This window comes from Apium graveolens, chromosome 10, assembly GCF_009905375.1.
Source record: "Apium graveolens cultivar Ventura chromosome 10, ASM990537v1, whole genome shotgun sequence".
NCBI lineage: Eukaryota > Viridiplantae > Streptophyta > Magnoliopsida > Apiales > Apiaceae > Apium > Apium graveolens.
The window spans coordinates 152,342,791-152,362,309 of NC_133656.1; the positions used below are offsets into that span (position 1 = coordinate 152,342,791).

The 19,519-nt window shown below is 31.5% G+C and overlaps 1 protein-coding gene across 1 annotated transcript; it reads right to left on the reverse strand.

Annotated features, from left to right (window-relative positions):
- Positions 1-1,776: 1,776 nt before the first annotated feature.
- LOC141691156 (F-box/FBD/LRR-repeat protein At1g13570-like) lies at positions 1,777-6,111 on the reverse strand. The gene is made up of 6 exons (XM_074495896.1): positions 6,085-6,111; positions 5,717-5,787; positions 3,478-4,012; positions 3,226-3,384; positions 2,966-3,145; positions 1,777-1,971 (listed from the first exon to the last, which is right to left on the reverse strand). The coding sequence occupies exons 1-6, from the start codon at positions 6,109-6,111 to the stop codon at positions 1,777-1,779; spliced, it is 1,167 nt and encodes a 388-aa protein (XP_074351997.1).
- Positions 6,112-19,519: the final 13,408 nt, after the last annotated feature.

Sequence of the window (19,519 nt, forward strand, 5' to 3'; positions counted from 1 at the left end):
AAATTGTGGAGTTGGTGCACTGCAGGACAGAAGACAATTTAGCGGACATATTTACGAAGCCATTGAAGCCGGAAGTGTTTCAGAAAATGAAAGCAATGCTTGGAATGCAAAGTCGAGTTTGAGGGGGAGTGTTAGAGTTTTCAAACTCTCCCGTATGAAATAAGATATGCAGCAGCAAGAAACAAATGCCCTCAAATCCTGGATTCAAGGTTGACAAATAAAAGAACAGCAGCTTGGTCAAAAATAAACAGCTTGGTGTAAAGAAGCAGTAATATCAAGACAAGAAATAAGAGGCAGGTATCAAAAGACATCTTGATTGTTAGGAGCATACAACGTATATACATGCATGTAGCAGCTAAGTATGCTCACAATAATAAAGAAAGTCAACTGTGGTGTGCTGGACATAATAACAAGCAGCCTAATTTTAGCTGTTGGTGTAAAATCAAAAGGTGATGAAACATGTGAACAAAAGAAACCACAGCAGCTCCTGGAATTAAGGTAGGCTATCTGTTGAATTCTGCAGATGCAAGGTTGGCCAGAAAACTAGGAAATAAATGAAATGTGATGTAAGGCATGATGTGTATTTTAGTTTAATGTATATAAATAGCTTGAGCTACTGTGTTGTATGAGAAAGTAGTGAAAGAATTAGAAAGATTAAAGAACAGAGCTGAAGCTCTATTCTGTGTAATAGAAAAAGGTTGTAGCCTATGTTGTTGTTCTTGTAGTGAAATCAAAAGTTGTAGCTTTACATCCCTGTGTTTTGTTTTTCATTTGGACAAACAGGCGTGAGTTTACAATTTATTATTTCAGCTTGTGTAAGTATTTTATAAGCCCAAGCCCATTCCGTTTCCAACAAAAACTAATAGGTTGGTCGTCCGGGTGTCTGATTTGCGCTTTTGGTGAAGCTTTAGAGTACTGTAAAATCTCTTCTGTCATAATTATTGCTGCATCCTTTCCTATTAATCTACTATAGTGAATTTACATTGTTTTAAGAACTGGAGAGTGGGCAGTATAAACTTGACTAGCTCCAACTCAACTCAACTACCTTCTACAAAACTGAAGATCATATTTTCAAGCCAACCAATGGTACCGGCTTCAGAATCTTCTACCAAATAATTCGTGAGATTCCTTTCATCTGCGTCTTTCGGGTAGATGGCCTAATAATAAAGAAATATTATAGAATTGCCAAACAGTAGCTAGAGTAATTCAGAATGACTTGAAGTTTTTACAACTCACCGATATGTGTAGTTTGCGCAAGTTGGGAGCACTCCTAATTAAGCAAAGCAAACAAGAAACCTCTGACATTTTAGTGAATCTTACTTCAAAGATATTTAAAGCCTTCAGGTAAGGCATTGGTTTAGAAAGTCTCTCTGGGCAACCTCCTTCAGCTAAGTACTTTGGAACAAAAATAAACAAAGCATAAAGATTAAGAGGTTGAGAAGTGATGTAAAAATTAAGTAGTCAATGTAAAGAGAATCTGAATATTACCCGAATAAAGAAAACTCGTATAGAGAACTTCTCTAAATTCATATAAACTACAGAAAACCTTTACTAGATTGGATTTTTTTCTCTTAGTATATGAGTAAGAACACAAACCAAAAGAATAGTCTGTAATGTTCTCTAACCGAGATAAAGTTATTTGGCTAGATTTTTGAGTTTAGGAGCATTAAAGTTGGTAGGGGAAAGTCTTGTGCAATATTTCAACATCAACATTTCAAGCACCGGACAGTTCAAGATGCTTTGTCAAGTCAGTTACTCTACATAGGTCAAGGTTTGTCAAGTAAATTCTCCAAATACTAGGGTAGAGGTTAACATAACCGTTTCCAGCTTCAAATAAGTCAGGTCTAAAGAGGAGAAATCGTGTCCAATAACTTTCTCTAGAGCAAGTTGTTTGACACCCTTTCTGGAGAACAGCGGAATCCACTGAGCAATGTGATCACCGATTGTTTTATCAACAAAGCCGTAAGGAACCTGAAGGGAAAACTTAAGAATGGGACTGTTGTGGAGCAGGAGAACCTTATTGATCACACTACCCAATTTTTGCGCCTTTCAGTTTTGGATTATAACATTGATCTAATTTTTCCTCGATGCTTTCAAGGAATTTATCAAAGATAAGATGTGGAATCGTAGTCCATGAATACCTCCAATTTCTTGAGAAGATACTGGTTCCCACTGCATCTCGTAGAGGCAGAAAACCTAGAGTAGCTACTTGCATATCCCCAGGCATCTCACTGATTATATCATTCACGGTACCACTGATTCTTCTCTTCCTTCCAGAAAAAATTGAGAAGCATTACTTGGGAAGAAAATTTTGAAAATTTCTATTCTCTTCTCTTGTTAATATAACTTGGGGAGCATAGAAAATTAAATTAAATTCACATGTATCCCCAAAATTAGCCTGCTAAAATATAAATACTGTATATGATGTCTACAATTTTCACCATTGTATCTTGTAAGCTAAAAAAGTATGAAAAATAGCAATAAACATCAAAGGTAGAAGACATACAAGAAGAAACAACAAAGTGCAGAAAGTAAGACTAATCAAATATATCTACATAACATCTGGAATATAGAAAAGCTAGAAAGGAGAGCTGACATAAACATAATACATTTGTAGCAAAAGTTTGAGCCTATCGTTGTTCGTATGTTCTCCCTAGTCCCGATTACTCGCTAATGGGAGCAAAGAACAATAAACTAGACTGCAAAAGGGTGAGAAATACATCACAAGTAAATTAACAGAAGTTTTAGAAAGAGTGCAATAGATACGTTTCTAGCAAAAGTCTGGCACAGGGGTTTTTTGTATATTCTACCAATAAGTCCATGGGTCATAAAAACTAACAGGTTGTTCTTCCGAGTGCCTGATTTGTGCTTTTGGCGAAGCTTTAAAGTACTTTGATATCTCTCCTGTCATAGTTGCTGCGGCATCCTTGTTTTTTATTATTCCACAATAACAAAAGTGGATTACCATTGTTTTCAGCAATAGAGAGTGGGCAAGTATAAACTTGACTAGCTCCAACTCAACTCTACGACCTTCTACAAAACTGAAGTTCACACTTTCAAGCCGATCAATAGGACCGGCTTCAGAATTTTCTACCAAATAATTTATGACATTTCTTTCAGCCCTGCTGGACTTGGAGTGGACAGCCTAATGATAAAGAAAATGTTACAAAAATGCCTAACAGTAGTTAGAGTAATTCAGAATGACTTGAAGTTTTTATGACTCACCGATATATGTAGTTTGCGCAAGTTTGGAGCACTCCGAATTAAGCAAAGCAAACAAGAAACCTCCGACAAATCACTGAAATTGACTTGAAAGATATTTAAAGTCTTCAGGTAAGGCATTGGTTCAGAAAGTCTCTCCGGGCAATCTCCTTCAGCTAAGTACTGTGGAACAAAAATAAACAAAGCATAAAGAATAAGAAGTTGAGGAGTGATGTAAAAATAAAGTAGACAATGTAAAGAGAATCTGTATATTACCCGAATAAAGAAAATTCCTATAGAGAACTTCTCTATTTTATTTAAACTACCAAGAACCTCTACTAGATTGGATGCTTTTCTCTTGGTAAATGAGTAAGAACACAAACCAAAAGAAAATTCTGTAATGTTTTGTAACCTTATTTGGTCGGATATTTCATGCAGGCATTTGAGTTCAGGAGCATTAAAGGTGGTAGGGGAAAGTCCTATGCAATGTTTCAACATCAACTTTTCAAGCACAGGACAGTTCAAGAGGCTTTTTCCCAAGTAAGTTGCTTGAAATAGCTCAAGGTTTGTCAGATAGGTAAATTCTCCAAACACTAGTGTAGAGGGTAAAATAACCCTTGTCAGCTTCAAATAAGTCAGGTCTAAAGAGGAGAAATCGGTTCCAATAATTTCACCAAAATAAAAAATCTCTAGAGCAAGTTGTTTGACACCCTTTCTGGAGAACAGCGGAATCCACTGAGCAATGTGATCACTGATTGTTCGGGTATCAAAATGGCCGTTTAGAATCTCAAGGGAAAATTTAAGAATGGGACTGTTGTGGAGCAGGAGAACGTTATTGATCACACTAACCAATTTTTGCGACTTCCGTTCTGAATTATGACATTGATCTAATTTTTTCCCCACGCTTTCAAGGAATTAAGATGCGGAATCATAGCCCATGAATACCTCCAATTTCTTGACAAAATACTGGTTCTCACTGCATCTCTTAAAGGCAGAAAACCTAGAATAGCTATTTCCCAGGCATCATGCTGATAATATCTTTCCTTTTTGTCCTTGATTTAGTCATTATTTTTAGCTACAAGTAAAGAACTGAGAACCAATCTTACCACTTCTCTGCACCAACTTTTTTATCAGTTAAACCCTAGGTTCGATAAGTCCTTCTGAATTGGCCCAGGTAGCAACAAAAAAGCCCGGCCAGGTACGGGCCTAAACTCAAATCCAACTCATAAGCTGATAACTTTGTATAACGATCCCATCACAATTCACAAGCAAATTTGTACTTTTCAAATAAACAAAGTTGTGCTTAGCGGCTGTGTAAATTCTGATATAAATAAATATTATGATTTTGATAAAATTTAGTTTGAGCCGTCACCCGTCGAATACAATACTAATAATTATTTATTATAATTTGAATAAAAATAAATTAGTTTGAGCCGCCCTCCCATCACATATAATACTAATACTAATAAAAAAATTTATTATAATTTAGATAAAATTTAATTTAAACCGCCCTCCCGTGAAACGTAATATTAATAATAATTATTATAATTTGTATATAAATTAGTTTGAGCGGCCCTCTCATCAAACACAAATCTAAGAAAACAATTATAATTAAATATAAATTAATTTGAACCTTCCCCCATCAAACAAAATACTATTAAAAAAATTATTATAATTTTGATAAAATTTAGTTTGAGTAACTCTCCCGTTAAACACAATACTAAATAAAAATTATTATCATTTAGGTAATAAAATAATTTAGGTAAGATTTAGTAGCCTCCCTCCAATACTTCAAACTATAATTCATAATTTAGATAAAAATTAGTTTGACCCGTAAAATACAATAATAATAAAATTTATTATAAGTATATAAATTAGTTTGAGCCATTTTTTTGTCAAAACAAAATACTAATAAAAATATATTATAATTTAGATAAGATTTAGTTTGAGCCGTCCTCCCGTCAAATACAATACTACGTCAAACACAATACTAATAAAAAAATTATTACATGTTAGCTAGTATTTAGTTGGAGCCGTCCGTCAAACATAATACTAATAAAAAAAGTTATTATAATTTAGGTAAGATTTAGTTGAGCCGCCGTTTGAGTCGCCTTTTCATCCACAATACATAGAGAAAAACTCCGTTTATCCTCATAATTAAAATATGAGGATATAATATGTCAAAATATTATTTTATCTAACTTCATACTAATATACTCTAACAACGCAATAAAAATATTATATACACAAATAATCAAAATCCATTTTTTTATTTGAACAGAAAATTAAAATTACTCACAAAGACATTGACATGACGACCAATTTTAAAACAGTGGATAATGAGAATAAGGCTAACAAAGTGTACCCGGGTTTTCAAATTACATCCTAGCTTCATCTAGTCAGCTACCACCACCAAATTTAACAAATTTTAGCTATAGTATAGACCACAAGCAGAGAGATCATATTGCATATAAAACTTATGGAAAAGGATTAGAATAATTAAGTTTGGGAGTACCTGACCATTGTGATCATCTGCAATCTTCCGAAGAAGTCAGCGATATGTTTGCTAGCTATGTACTCCAGAAGCTATTTAACGTCCAACATATTATTTTTAGTAATATCAGCCAATCTTAATCCACTTAAGTATTGGTAATGTAGGTTTGTATTGTAAATATTGTTCAATGCTTTCGATATAAGTGCTGCTAACACAAATTTCATGTTATTGTGCAATGTGTACATCTTATAGGGATTTTCATAATAGGTGCTGCTAACACAAATTTCATGTTATTGTGCAATGTGTACATCTTATAGGGATTTTCATAATAGGTTGTGGTAGACAGTAGATTTCCACATAATATCGTGTTTTACAGGTTTTAGGTGTACCAGTTCTGCAGGCTCTGTGTGTACCATTATTACAATGAGTGATTGGATACCGGACCTAAAATAGAACACGGTTATGTTGTTTAATTAGGATTCGAATACTACTTTGTAAATTGTGTAATTAGAATTCTACTTCTAGTTATTGTAAATTATTATTAAAAAAAATTCTTCTCCTACTCTTTTTTACAATAAAATCCACAATAAAATCTCAAAACTCTAGTACGATATTAGTTATGCAGCGCCACATGACCTATGAGTAAGTTAATATTGTACTCTGAATTGAACACAAAATTCCATCTCTATTTATTTTGTATTATAAAATTTCAAAATTCTAGAAAATTAGAAAAAAATAGATTAAGACGATATTAGAGCGCCACATAATCTGTCGTGTATCCTCATATATATATATAGAGAGAGAGAGAGTCCCACTCAAGGGAGAATTTTTTATATGGAGAATTATGGAGAATTAATCACAGCCATCTATTTTATTATCAGATTAAGTAATAGCACTTTTGTAATTAAAAAATATTTTAAGGCTATTTGTATAAAAAAAAGAATTAAGGCCGACAAATATGTAACCGTTGTACGGACAATTACAAACACATAGATATACACACAAAACTAGAAGTAAAGTATGAGCTAAAGACAAACAGAAAGGAGATAGAAAAAGAGACTATAAAATATTAAAATCAACGTTTACAGATCGATTTGAGCTATTGAATCGAAGATTTCATCACAAAAAGGTGTAAAATTGTTATTGCAAGGCGATGTTTCAAATAGGTAAGTTTTTTTAATCTTTAATTTAATTTCTGTAGTAAACTTGAGATTATTAAGAAGGATTAGAGCTTCTTCATTATATTTTTTGTAAAATATTGACATAAAATTTCGTGCATGTATATTTTGTTTTGTAGATCTGTCGATTCAGTAGTAGATCCTTAAATTTTGATTTTCATTCTAGAGTAGAAGCTTTTTGTTGTGTGCATAGAATTTGCATGTGTTTAACTTCACTTAAAATCGATATTTAGTAGTTGTGTTTGATTTGGAATTGTTGATTATGTATTAGATGCAAAAAATATGATGATAATTGTAGTTTACAACCACTGTATTGTGTTCATCAAGTTTGACTTTAATTAAAAATGATATTTAGTAATTCAGTCATTTCAAATCTGTTGATTCAGTAGTAGATTCATAGAAATTGATTTTCATTCTAGAGTAGAAGCTTTTTGTTGTGTGTATAGAATTTGCATGTGTTTAACTTCACTTAAAATCGATATTTAGTAGTTGTATTCGATTTTGAATTGTTGATTCTGTATTAGATGCAAAAAAATATGATGATAATTGTAGTTTACAACCACTGTATTGTGTTTATCAAGTTTGAATTTAATTAAAAATGATATTTAGTAATTCAGTCATTTCAAATATGTTGATACTGTAGTAGATCCCTAGATTTTGATTTTCATTCTAGAGTAGAAGCTTTTTGTACAGAGTTTCCCTGTCTTTATCCTTACCTAAAATTGATAATTAGTAGTTGTGTTGGATTTGGATTTGTTGATTATGTATTAGATGCAAATAATATGATGACAATTGTAGTTTAAAAGCATTCTATTGTATTTAACAAGTTTGACTTTAAATACAAATAATATTTAGTAGATCGGTCGATTCAAATCAGTTGATTCTGTAGTAGATCCATAGAATTTGATTTTCATTCTAGAGTATAAGCTTTTGTGGTGTGTACAATAACTCTAACTAAAATCAATATTTACTAGTTGTGTTATATTATATTTGTTGATTCTGTATTAGATGCAGAAAAAATGATGGTCATTGTAGATTAGAAGCATTATATTGTGTTTATCATGTTTGACTTTAAATAAAATTTATATTTAGTAGATCGGTGGATTTAAATATGTTTACTCTGTAGCAGATCCATAGAATTTATGGATTCTGAAAAGGTTGTTGTGCTGCCCTGTGTTGTTGTTGCGTCCTGGATGCTTGTTTCTGATCCATGAATATCATCATCTTATATATCATTGATTAACTTCTAGTTAAATTATTTGATTTTTTTAGTACTGTGTGTGGAGAAGAACTTATCATGGGGAAGCCGGAATAATTGATTTTGTGATATTATCCTGCTTCCATTTTATTTCATTTGTGTTATTTATTTCATGTTACTTCCGCTACAAAGATAACTCATTCTACCTACGTTCAGCCTCCCAAACAACAAATATGAATGATGAGCATTATGTCTATGATATAGACACTTTTATGTGTTAGTTGTGATTAGTCTATGTTTTGTGATTATAATAAATAACAGGAGTAATTTCATGTTTTGTTGCAGTATTTGGTTTTTAATATAATGCACAACAATTATATTGGACTTCATAAATCTTTAGGTACTCGTTCAAGTGCAAGAGTTAAGGCAAAACATAAAAATTATGGATCCAGGAATGCTACAATGAAAAGAAAAATGAAGAACAAGGAAGGACAACTGAGCACAAATGATTTTGATAAATATTTGAGGTAATAAGACAAAAATTATGTAACATTAATTTCAGTTCTGTTGTTGAATTATTTTAATGGTGAAATAGAATTAATGATAGTAGTAAATTGTACAGAGGTATATGATAAACATTACTAAAAGACAAAAAAGAAGGATGTATATTCATTGCTCCGTTATGGTTCACAAAATATTCTTCAAAAAATCCTAATTCAAGGAAGGAGGCACTGCGGTGGATCTCAGATGAAAAAATATTTGGAAGGGATGTGTGTTTGTTCCAATGTGTGAAAGGTAAAACATTTCTCAGAGACTAAATACTACAAGAAATAGAATTTTTGAAAATTGATTATATTTTTTTATCATAGCTACCATTGGAATGTACTCATACTGTGCAACTTGGGTGAGACTATTGAATCAAAAAATAGTCCATGTATTTTGTTATTGATTCACTCCATACAAGAGAACCAGATTTTCTTAAACGACAGCTTCAAAGGTATACAACTCTTTATTTCTTATTTCATTTTAATTTGACATTCAAACAGTTTTTAAGTAGATAAAAATCTAGAGTTTAATGGTTTATGATCAGTGACATAACAAATTTATTGTGTAGTTTTGTGGAGAACAATTTGAAATATAAAGAAAAGGAAGAAATTGATGAAGTAATGATGTATCCATTTGAGATTCCAAGAGTCCCCCAACAGAATGATGGTTCTAAATGTGGACAATATGTTCTGTATTACATTTACAAGTTTCTAATGACATGTCCAAAGTATTACAACTATGAAGAAGATTACCCAGGATTTGTAAGCAGCATACATCAAAAAAAAATCTTTATTTTATTTAATTTTCTGCATTATTTTAAATTTTTATGTTTCAATTTGTTTATAACAGATATATGAGAGTTGGTTCACTGTTGATGAAGTCAATGAGTTTTCTGCAAATTTACCGTCATGGCATGAGACTATGCTGAAAAAAAGAGAAGACAAGAATGAAAAAGACGAAGATAATGACATTAAAATCATCAATATCATAGAATTTGTAGAAAAGAACGAGGACAGAGATCAAGAGATAGAATTCAAAAATTTGCTAAACGCTACTTCTTTCAATTTAGAACCAAGCGACGCACTTCGGGCATTATGTGTATATACCCCAGAGAGTTCTCAAGAGAAACAAATACCAATTGTACCACAATGTAAGTAATAATTTAGTTTTTTAGTAATAGCACCATTAATTGAAATTTTTTAGAAACGATTTTCTTCCATTTTCTTAATAGGCAAAGATGATATTAAAGTCAATGAGGACTCAGTGAAAAAGATTAACAAGTCAGTTTTCGAGCATAAAGCAAAGAAAATTAGAGTCAAAGTGAGAGCACATCGAACAGATTTTGACGAGATTAATTTGACACTCTTTTGTAATGATATATTTTTTAACAAAATTTGGTGTTGTATTATAATGTAACTCATACAATCATTAGTATAGAATGCTGCGTTGATGCACAGTATTTGACATTACCTAAAGGAGGAGAAAAATCAAATGTTGAGAAAGGAAAAGAAGTTATTGTTAGTAAAGAAATAAAGAATAATGTGGAAGAAAGTACAGATCCATTAAATGAGACTGAAGTTGATCATCCAGATACAATTCAAGATGAGAAACAACCCAAGGAAGAAGACAAATCAATAAAGAATGACAAAGGAATGATCAGCAAGGTAAATAATCTTTATATTTTTTTCATTTATCGATTCTTTTGTTCAAGTTGTATAAATCGGCTTAATATTTGTTATTATTATTTTTTTCAGGCACGAAAAGAATAAACAAAGAAAAGGAGATGTAGAACTTCTGTTGGTACAATTAAAAACGAAGATCACCAAGGCTGATGACAACAATCTCCAAATCAGATACTGATGAAACAAATTATCAAGTAAAAATATATATATATTTTTTATTTTTTTTGTTTCTTGTCTTTTTAACTGCTTCAAAGAACAAAACAAAAAAAACATAGATAGATAATTTTTTTTAAATGAAACCTATGATGACATACATATTTTGACAATATATAGTTATTATAGAAGATAGTTATTTCACATTTTTAAAAATTTGATGATTAATCATTTTAATCTTATATTATGTTTTCTGTTAGGATATAAAAAGTTCAATTGCAAGAAAAAAGAAGAAAGAGCCACCAAATGGAAATGATCAATGTAACGCCTGGGAAATATTATGTTATTATTTTTATCAATAAATAATTATTATGCGAATTTTGGTGAATTATTTGATAATTGATATTAATATTTGGATGTTTATTTCTGATAAAAATGTAGATATTTTAATTTTTAATTACCCGGAATTGAATATAGATAATTTTGGTATTTTATGGTAATTTTTGGATTATCATATGATTTTATAAGGATTTATAGAATTAATAATGATTATTCTTATATGATTATAAAATTAATTTTTAGAATCAGAAATCGTCTCACTTCAACTGTTTTTGCGTTTTTACAACCCGAAACTCTTCCGAAAACTCCTTCATAACCTAATCTGATAATTCTGAACACTTTTCATGTCTTGACTTTTTCGATCCGGGGTACGGTTTGATCTGTACGAGTCCCGGTGTGAAATTTTCGATACGCAAATCATTTTATATATCGATAAGAATCCATATTCTCAAAAGGCGAGACATTATCACCTTAATTTCGTATAAAGTATTTTATAGGGAGCTTTGTTTTGATAATTATCCAATTCTGGTATTGAAATTGTATCGTCTTTTTAGTTACTTAGAGGCTAAGTAACCTATTTTCGGATCCAATATGTAAATGTAATTATCGAATTATTAAATAAATAAAATATGTGATGGTTATGTCAGCTATGTGTTGCTGTATTATCAATTGTCTGTGAATTGTTGGATGCGAAGATTAATTTTATAATTAATTATCGAGCTGTATGCATTTAATTCTTTAAAGTGATTTTATTGAATATTTATTCTTAAAAATGCTAAAATTGTCTCTAAAATTATTCTTATTGTTTTATAACTTTATTTATTATTTTTAGGGGTTTATAAAAGTTAGAAATCAATATTTTATTCATTATTTAATTTTAAATGATTTCCTGATTTCATTAAATTGTAAAATCAGTAATTAATTCGAAAATGCTTCAAAAATTATGGAAATTTTGATTCTATTAACTTTTAAATATTTTGAGAATTTTAAAATTTCTTCGGGAATTTTTAAAATATATTCGGATAAATTCTCGGATTATTATTACTCGTAGGTTATTTGTTTAAAACGAAAATTTCGATGCAAATCGAGAAAATAACGAAAAGAAAAAAAAAAACCTAATTCTACCCCCAAATCCCCCACCCCCCTGTTGTCTCTCTCTCCAACCTCTCCCAAATCTCTCTCGTCTTTCTTCCCCAATCTCTACTGAACTCTTTTCTCCCCTTCTCTTTTGTTTCACTTCGTTTTTCTGATTGGGTGATTGCAAGTTCGGATAGTTTCCTTATGCTTCTGTTTCTTCACTGATTCGCCGCCGCCCTACGCCGTCCCGGCGTGGTGGTGGCGCGTGTGCCGCTGTTCGTGTCTGGCTGTGTGTATATATGTTGTATATATAAACATAGTCGTGTGCGTGTGTTGTGCTGCTGCTCTGTGATTTTGCCTGGTTTCTTCGTATTCCGGCCGCCCGCGCGTGGTTGCGCGTGTTGGTGGCGGAATGATTTTTGTTTGCTGCTATCTGTGTTACTGTCTGGTTTCCCTGTTCTTTTTCCGGCCTATTTTCCGTCCATACTCCGGTTGCTGTTGTGCGAATATTAAATTGGGATTTTTATATTTCTGTAGAAAATTTTGATTAATATTCATGAAATAAAATTCATTTTTTTTGTATGGGGAATATTATTTTAATCGGTGAGATCCGCGTTGGAAACCCGAATAAATCGGGTACCCGCGAATTTCACCGCCGTCGGCGATGAGCCTCCGCGAGCCGACGGTGGGCAATGATGATCTTTATCTGAGTCCTACATTTATTATTTAAATAAAATTAGTTCGGTAAAAATATATGTGTGAAACGAAAAATAAAAACAAAAACGTAAAAGTACGAATGATAATAATAAGAAATTGAAACTGGAATGGTGTTTGGGATTGAAAACTGGATTGGATATTGTTGCTGTTGGTTGTGCATTTGACGTCGAATTCGACGGGTAGGCCGATAAATAGAGGAAATGTTGCCCGATTTTCGGGGAAATTAATTCCGAAAATACGGAAACGTAACCTGTAATTGTCGGAAACGTCGAACAAGGATATAATTGAACTTTATAAAACCTATTTACGTGACGTAATGAGATATTTTGTGAATAATCGATTACCCTATTTTTCAAAACAATAAATATACGTATTTTCCGAAATTAAATACCAAACTGATTTTCGAAGATGTGAACCATAATTACTATGTGTATTTCGATAATACATATAAATATGAATTCGGTTATGAAATCGTATGGGTAGAATAGGATATTGAATTAATGTTAAGCTTAAGCGATTATCTGAATTAGGGTATTTCAACCCTGTAGGTTTTAGACGGAAGACCGAGACGTGACATCGGACTAGGAACGATCTAGTGATTAAACTTCGAGATCAATGAAGTTCCAACTGAAGGGTCTGAATGTTGGGATCGTATCCAGAATAGGATAGTAGTTTGACGATAAAGCCGAACGATCAAAGTCGAACCAAAGTCAATAGCGGTTAAAGCTTATTGAGGCAAGTATTCCCGAACTTTCTTTTGAATACTGCAAGTATTCCTGATTTTCTTTTAAATACTGCAAGTATTCTTGAATTTTCTTTTAATTATTGCAAATATTTATTCGCTCCTATTCTAAGTTCAGAATAGTTAAATGTTTTACATTTCGCTGCAATTACTCTGATTATGCACGTTATTTTCATTATTGTTCCTATAACTCAATTGCTCTCTTGAGCAAATACCCATTCTTTCGGGTTATTTGCGAACCCTGAATTGGGAAGTTTTGACTTCAAAATGGTTTGACATCAAAACACTCTACGGGCTGGATAGTGATACTTTGGGGATTAAGTTTTACTTAATCCTAAGGACCGAAACATAATCGGTGCCTTGAGATGGGCCGTAGAGCCTGGGGACCCGACTGGATCTATACAGGTAGGTATAGATCTACACTGTATCCTGGCTGATCAGCAGGATATAGGTGTGAACTAGTGTCCAGTCTAATTTGTTATTGATCACCATTAATGGCATTTCTTCTTGAAATAAAATGTGATTATGGATTAAAGTTATTCATTCTTAGCTCTCAGTTTCGGGAAATTACAGTGTTTATAAATAAATTCGAGGGTCCATTTGTTGCTGCAGCATTAGTTGCTCAGTAATAGTTAGAATCTTGAATGAATTGAGATCTTCTTAATTATTCAATCCGTCCTTATCAGGCTGGTTTAGCAGGCTAAGTCTATGGAAACTTAGTCGATAATGATGGATACTGAATAGTTAGGAATTTCTTGAACGTCGTTTTATGAATAGTTATTGCATTCGTTGCTCAAGTATGAAGTGTTACCAGAAACTATTTTGAAAATACGTGATCTCTGAAGCTCTTACAAAATGTCAGTATTTCCTATGTGCATTATAGCAATGCAAATCAAATTGATTTTAAGATAATAAAGTATATCCTTTAAATGATTTCGTGTTTCGCTCTTCAAAATATTTCAGAGATTGTGTCCGGAAGTTTTCTTTGATATTAATGTTTGAAACTCAAAATATATACTTGCTGGGCATTTTTGGCTCACTCTTGCTTTGTCAATTCTTATTTCTGCCAGAAACAGATAAGGATTAAAGTGAATAGCTTTGATAGACAACAGAAGTTAGAGAAATTTCCATTGCGAGAGGTTGAAGGTGTTAGAAGAATGTGACAAGAACATTAGTTCAAAGGTATTTACACTTGTATTATAATTGAAGTGAGTTGTAGAAGGTTAGATTCTTGTTTCATACCATAACCTGTAAAAGATCCGGACTCAAGGGGTTATTTATTTATTTCTTTACTTTATGTCATAATGGTTTAGTAACACCAAATCTTGACCCCGGATTTGGGGTGTTACAATCAATCTGATAATGATTTTGAAGCAACTGCGGATGTAAACTTGACAAGAGAAACAAGAAGTGAAAAAAAGAAACAAAAACATCAGAAAAATGTAGCAAAAAAAGGAAAAATCCTGTCCAGGTAATAACATAGAAATAATTATATATTAAAAACTAAACGATAAAAACTTTTATCAGTTTGTGTACATTATAATTTTAGTACTGTTTATAATGGTTATTTTTGTCTTCTTTCAGGATGAAAATAGAAAGGAAAAAAAACAAAAATGTGAAGAAGTAGACAGAGAAGTAGAACATTTATTATAAGAGAAGCCAAAGATATTATTGATCAAGGCTTATCCGTCAACATTTTCCAAAGTTGTAAGTGCACTTTCAAAAGAGCAAAAGGAATGGGTGACAAGTGTTGGTTTCGGTCCACTTTTATCATTTGAGTTGAAAGCCGTACCCCGTGAGATTGCAGTCAACGTTTTAAGGTGGCTTGACCACAATAACAATGAAATGATGTTGCCTGAAAATAAACACATTAAGGTAGATCAGGAAGATGTGAATTTGATTCTGGGACTGCCAAGAGATCAAGAAGTTGTTAAATTTGAGAAAGATAAAGACATATATAATAAATGGAGAGAACAATTCCCTAAGAAGAGGATAACTGAGCTGATGGTGGCTAATGCAATCGGACTCTCCACAGAAGCAGATGAGAAGTTCAAACAAAACTTCATGGTCCTTATGACAAATTTGTTCATAAGAACAGATAAGACTGCAAATGTCAGTCAATATGCACTCGGATTCAAGGGAACTTATGAAAATGCAAAAAAAATCAATTGGTGCAAGCCGGTTTTGGAAAATATAAAGGAAGCACATGAATTATGGTGGAAGAATCCGCAAACGCAGTACTATACTAGTTCACTTGTCTTCCTTCTTGTAAGTAATCAACTAACATTTTCTTATGGTTCCGTTACTTACTTTTCTGAATAAAAAATATTAATTTGTTTTTCAATTGTTTTTAATTTCAGTTTATGTACCTTGATAAAATACAACACTTTCGAATCATTGCCGATAGGACATCACCGCCTTTCATTGGTTGGAAGACTTCCCTCATAGCGAACCGAAGTAAAGCTGAAATGTATGATGACAGTTTTGGAAAGGGAATATTGGTAAGTTTATTTTATAATTGTAAATGATTAAAAAATTCCTTTGGTAGTATATTCTAAAATTTTCATGTTAGTATAATACTTATTAAACTCACAGTCTTTGTGTAGACCATGACTTGTATTGTTCATTTTGTAGCTTAAAAAATTTAACAAAGAAAAAAGACAGGAGGGAAAAAAATCTAGTCCATCAACTGATGAACAAAATGTTCATCCAGATATAGTAAATGCAGAGAAACATAATCAGTCATTTGAGAATGATGAAGGATTGGTCAGTGAAATAAATTTCCTGATTTTGTGATGTAATTTCTCAAAAAAAAATCTTCAAGTTAAATGAAATTGGCTTACGTTATTTATTTTTCAGCATTCTAAAGAAAGCAAAGAAGACAAAGAAAACAGTGAACCATCACCTGCTAATGAAGATGCAAATCCAGACACAGAATAACAAGTTAAACAGAATGAGAAACAAGAACAGCTAGTAGAGAATGATGAACAATTGTTTGTGAAGGTAAATAATATTTATAGTTTTGTGCATTTCTCAGTTATTTTTTGAGTTCAAGTATAACTATCAAAGTGCTAATTTAAACTTACCTCATATATACTTATTAGAAACATTATGACCTCTTGACAAAATTTGAAAAACATTCCAATTAAAGAGCAATATTACGATGTATTCTAATATGAAAAATTATTTGATTTTTTAATTTTTGAATCACAAATTATGTACATGTATTTGATGTTAGAGACATTTGGAAAACTCCAGAACAAACAATTAAAGGAGTACATTCATGTTCGCTATCTTTTGAAGAAGATAAGCTGAACAGTGATATTATGTCTATAGCTAAAAATGTTTAAGAAGAACATAATTCTAATGATTTATGTACTGAACATGTAAAAAATTTGATTTTGTTACTCTAGCAACTATTAATATATTTACTCGAATGAGCTAACTTGGCTATGGATTTAGGAAATTCTATCACAGATGGAGATTGATTTTAAGGAATTGGAAGAGGCAAGCACAAAATTCAGAAGCACCTTACTAATGGCAAATGAAATAGTACCAAATCATGCAAAGGTGAAGGAGTTTGAAGACAAATTTTTGAAGCAATTTAAACCCTCAGAAACGCAGAGTGTTGACACAAGGTATTATAATACTTAAATATATTTGACAAAAAAATTTAATGAACGACTATAAAAAAATATAATATATAAATAATGGTTTTACTAAATATGCATTTTGCATTTTAGTATGTTTTATTAAAAAGTTTTTGTTTGCATAAAACAGAATTGAACAAGAGTGGCCGAAATTATCAGAGAATGACTGGAGGACAATTGAAATTTTATCACTTCCTCATTTTGATAGAGCTTATAATAAATTACATGACATTGATGATTTCCTAAGAGAATTAACAATTGGTGGTGAAATTGTTGATTTTGTTAGATTTCCTGGAGATAGTTCAAAAAATTTTGAAATGGAAAACTTGTTTGACCAAGAAAGACCAAGGAGGGAGTAGAAGGTAAGGGAATACAATAAATCCCCTTTCAGAAAGCGGGTTATTGACATTGATAGGGTAAGACTAACGAAAACAGAAGAAGAGGTCTGGAATTGGATAAATGCAGATACAGGGAACCCAATGTATGTAAATCAAATATCTAAATTTAAATAAAATTAAACCATATTTTAGTCCCTAAGTACATTGTATTAAATTTAATGTATTTTTGCAGGCAACCAATCTTTTTCTGGGAGGATATAATTTGCATGAAACACCAGCTTATGACTTTAAGGACAAATAATCGAATAGCCAGTGGTGTCATCGACGCTTATGCATCAATACTTAATCAAGATGAGAAATACAGATCTGCTGATTCGCCAAATAGGTTTTTCTGCAGCACATTTATAACAGTAAGAAAATTATGATACGATGTTTTATTGAATAATTATGTATTTTATGTTTAATGCTAAAACAGATTTTGGTCTTTCTAAACAATAATGCCAATTGTGCTTCTAAAAAATGTATTTGGTTGCAGATGTTGACATTGAGTAAAAAAAATCAGGCAGAAAATGAAATCAATGAAGGAGAGGATGTTATCAAGTTTAACAGGTTCCGTGTTAGATTGGACATGATGCTTGCAAAACATAGCGTAAAAATTACAGACCTTGATATGGTAAAACTTATTTTAACTACTTAATACTTGTAAAGCTTTATTATATGTTATAGCTATATTTTAACTTAATGTCATTTTAATGTGCAGATTTTTTTCACAATCGAAAATGAAAATCATTATTATCTCATGTGCTTTAATCTTAAAAAACCATCGATAGAGCTCATTGACAACATAACAAATAAAGACAGAAATACTAATATTTATAATGGATATCCAGAGAGCCTGATAAAATTTCTTGACCAAAATATATTAATTTGTGTAAAATCTTTTGTACTAATTAAAATATTTGTTTTTTTTCAGAAAGATCTTTTTGTCAAGTACATGAAGAACATCAGTCCAGTAAGGAGCTCATAATTAAGCAAAGTTCCAATTGAATGCCTAGAAATGAAGTGGTACAGTGATGATAACAGAATTGACTCTGGTATTTTTACAATTCATCACATGGAGACATACAAAGGAAATGGCGTAAGGAAATGGGAATGCAAATTTGGATCTAGAAAGGTATTATGTTAGACTCACTTGTATACACTAGGGATTTTTGCCCGCGCTACGCGTTTTAAATAAATTTAAATTTTTTAAAATATATTAAATAATATAAAGAGAAATGTTTACTTAATTTTTCAGTTGAACACTAACACAACATTACTCTTTTAACGAAAAAAATTACGCGAATATACTTTTTCACATATGTTAGAAAAATATATTTAAGACACTAAGACAACATAATAAATGTAAATTTATGTATATATGTTCTTTTACTCAATGGAAACATATTTATAAAAAATAACGAAAAATATATTTATATATGAAAAAGTTCCTTTATACTGTCGACCCGATTATAAATGTAATAATTTGTTTTTTGAATCTAATGTATAAATTTATATGATTATAATTAACTTAAAAAAAATTGGTTAAATTTTATACTGTCATAACTTTTTGTAACATCCAATCTCATTTTTCAATATACAATAATTGAAATAGTACCTACATTTTACGACATCCAATTATCATATCAAATATGAATCGAGGGAGTCAATCTTAAGAAGCCAACATTCAACGCGGATGCTGGATGCGACGATGACAGGATTTTTGGGCGCACAGACTTGGCTGGATTCCCCCAATACTTTGTTGATTGCAATGTGGACCTGAGATTTTGTTCCTTGAAATAATTTGACAGGCTAAGACTTAAGCATCTATTTTAAATCAACTTCATGTCCTGGTTTGTGCAAATGAAACTTAACCAATTAATGTGGAACTTTAGTATTAGAAGACACCAATTTATTTGTCAAATTGATACATTCAAGACTTACCACTTACAAATACCTCTATGCTAAATAAAGTGTATTATATATATATGCAATGCACTCTTCAGATTAGAAAGCACGTATATAATAGAATCATACTCAATCATTAATGGACCCAGATAGTCCTGTGGCTAGCAAAATTTATGTCAAGGCATATTAAGTAACTTAGGAACATACCGCTTCCAGGAGTTTCCTTCAAAGCAGACGAAGATAACTTCTTATTTCCT

Bases quoted from the DNA above. Each gene is read 5' to 3' on its own strand.
- LOC141691156 (XM_074495896.1), bottom strand. From the start codon at position 6,111: ATGGTACACACAGAGCCTGCAGAACTG. The intron at 4,013-5,716 runs GTACTCCCAAAC...GCTCCACAACAG, and splicing joins CAGATGATCACAATGGTCAG to TCCCATTCTTAAATTTTCCC. The intron at 1,972-2,965 runs GTAATCCACTTT...TTTTCCCTTCAG, and splicing joins CTCTATTGCTGAAAACAATG to GTTCCTTACGGCTTTGTTGA.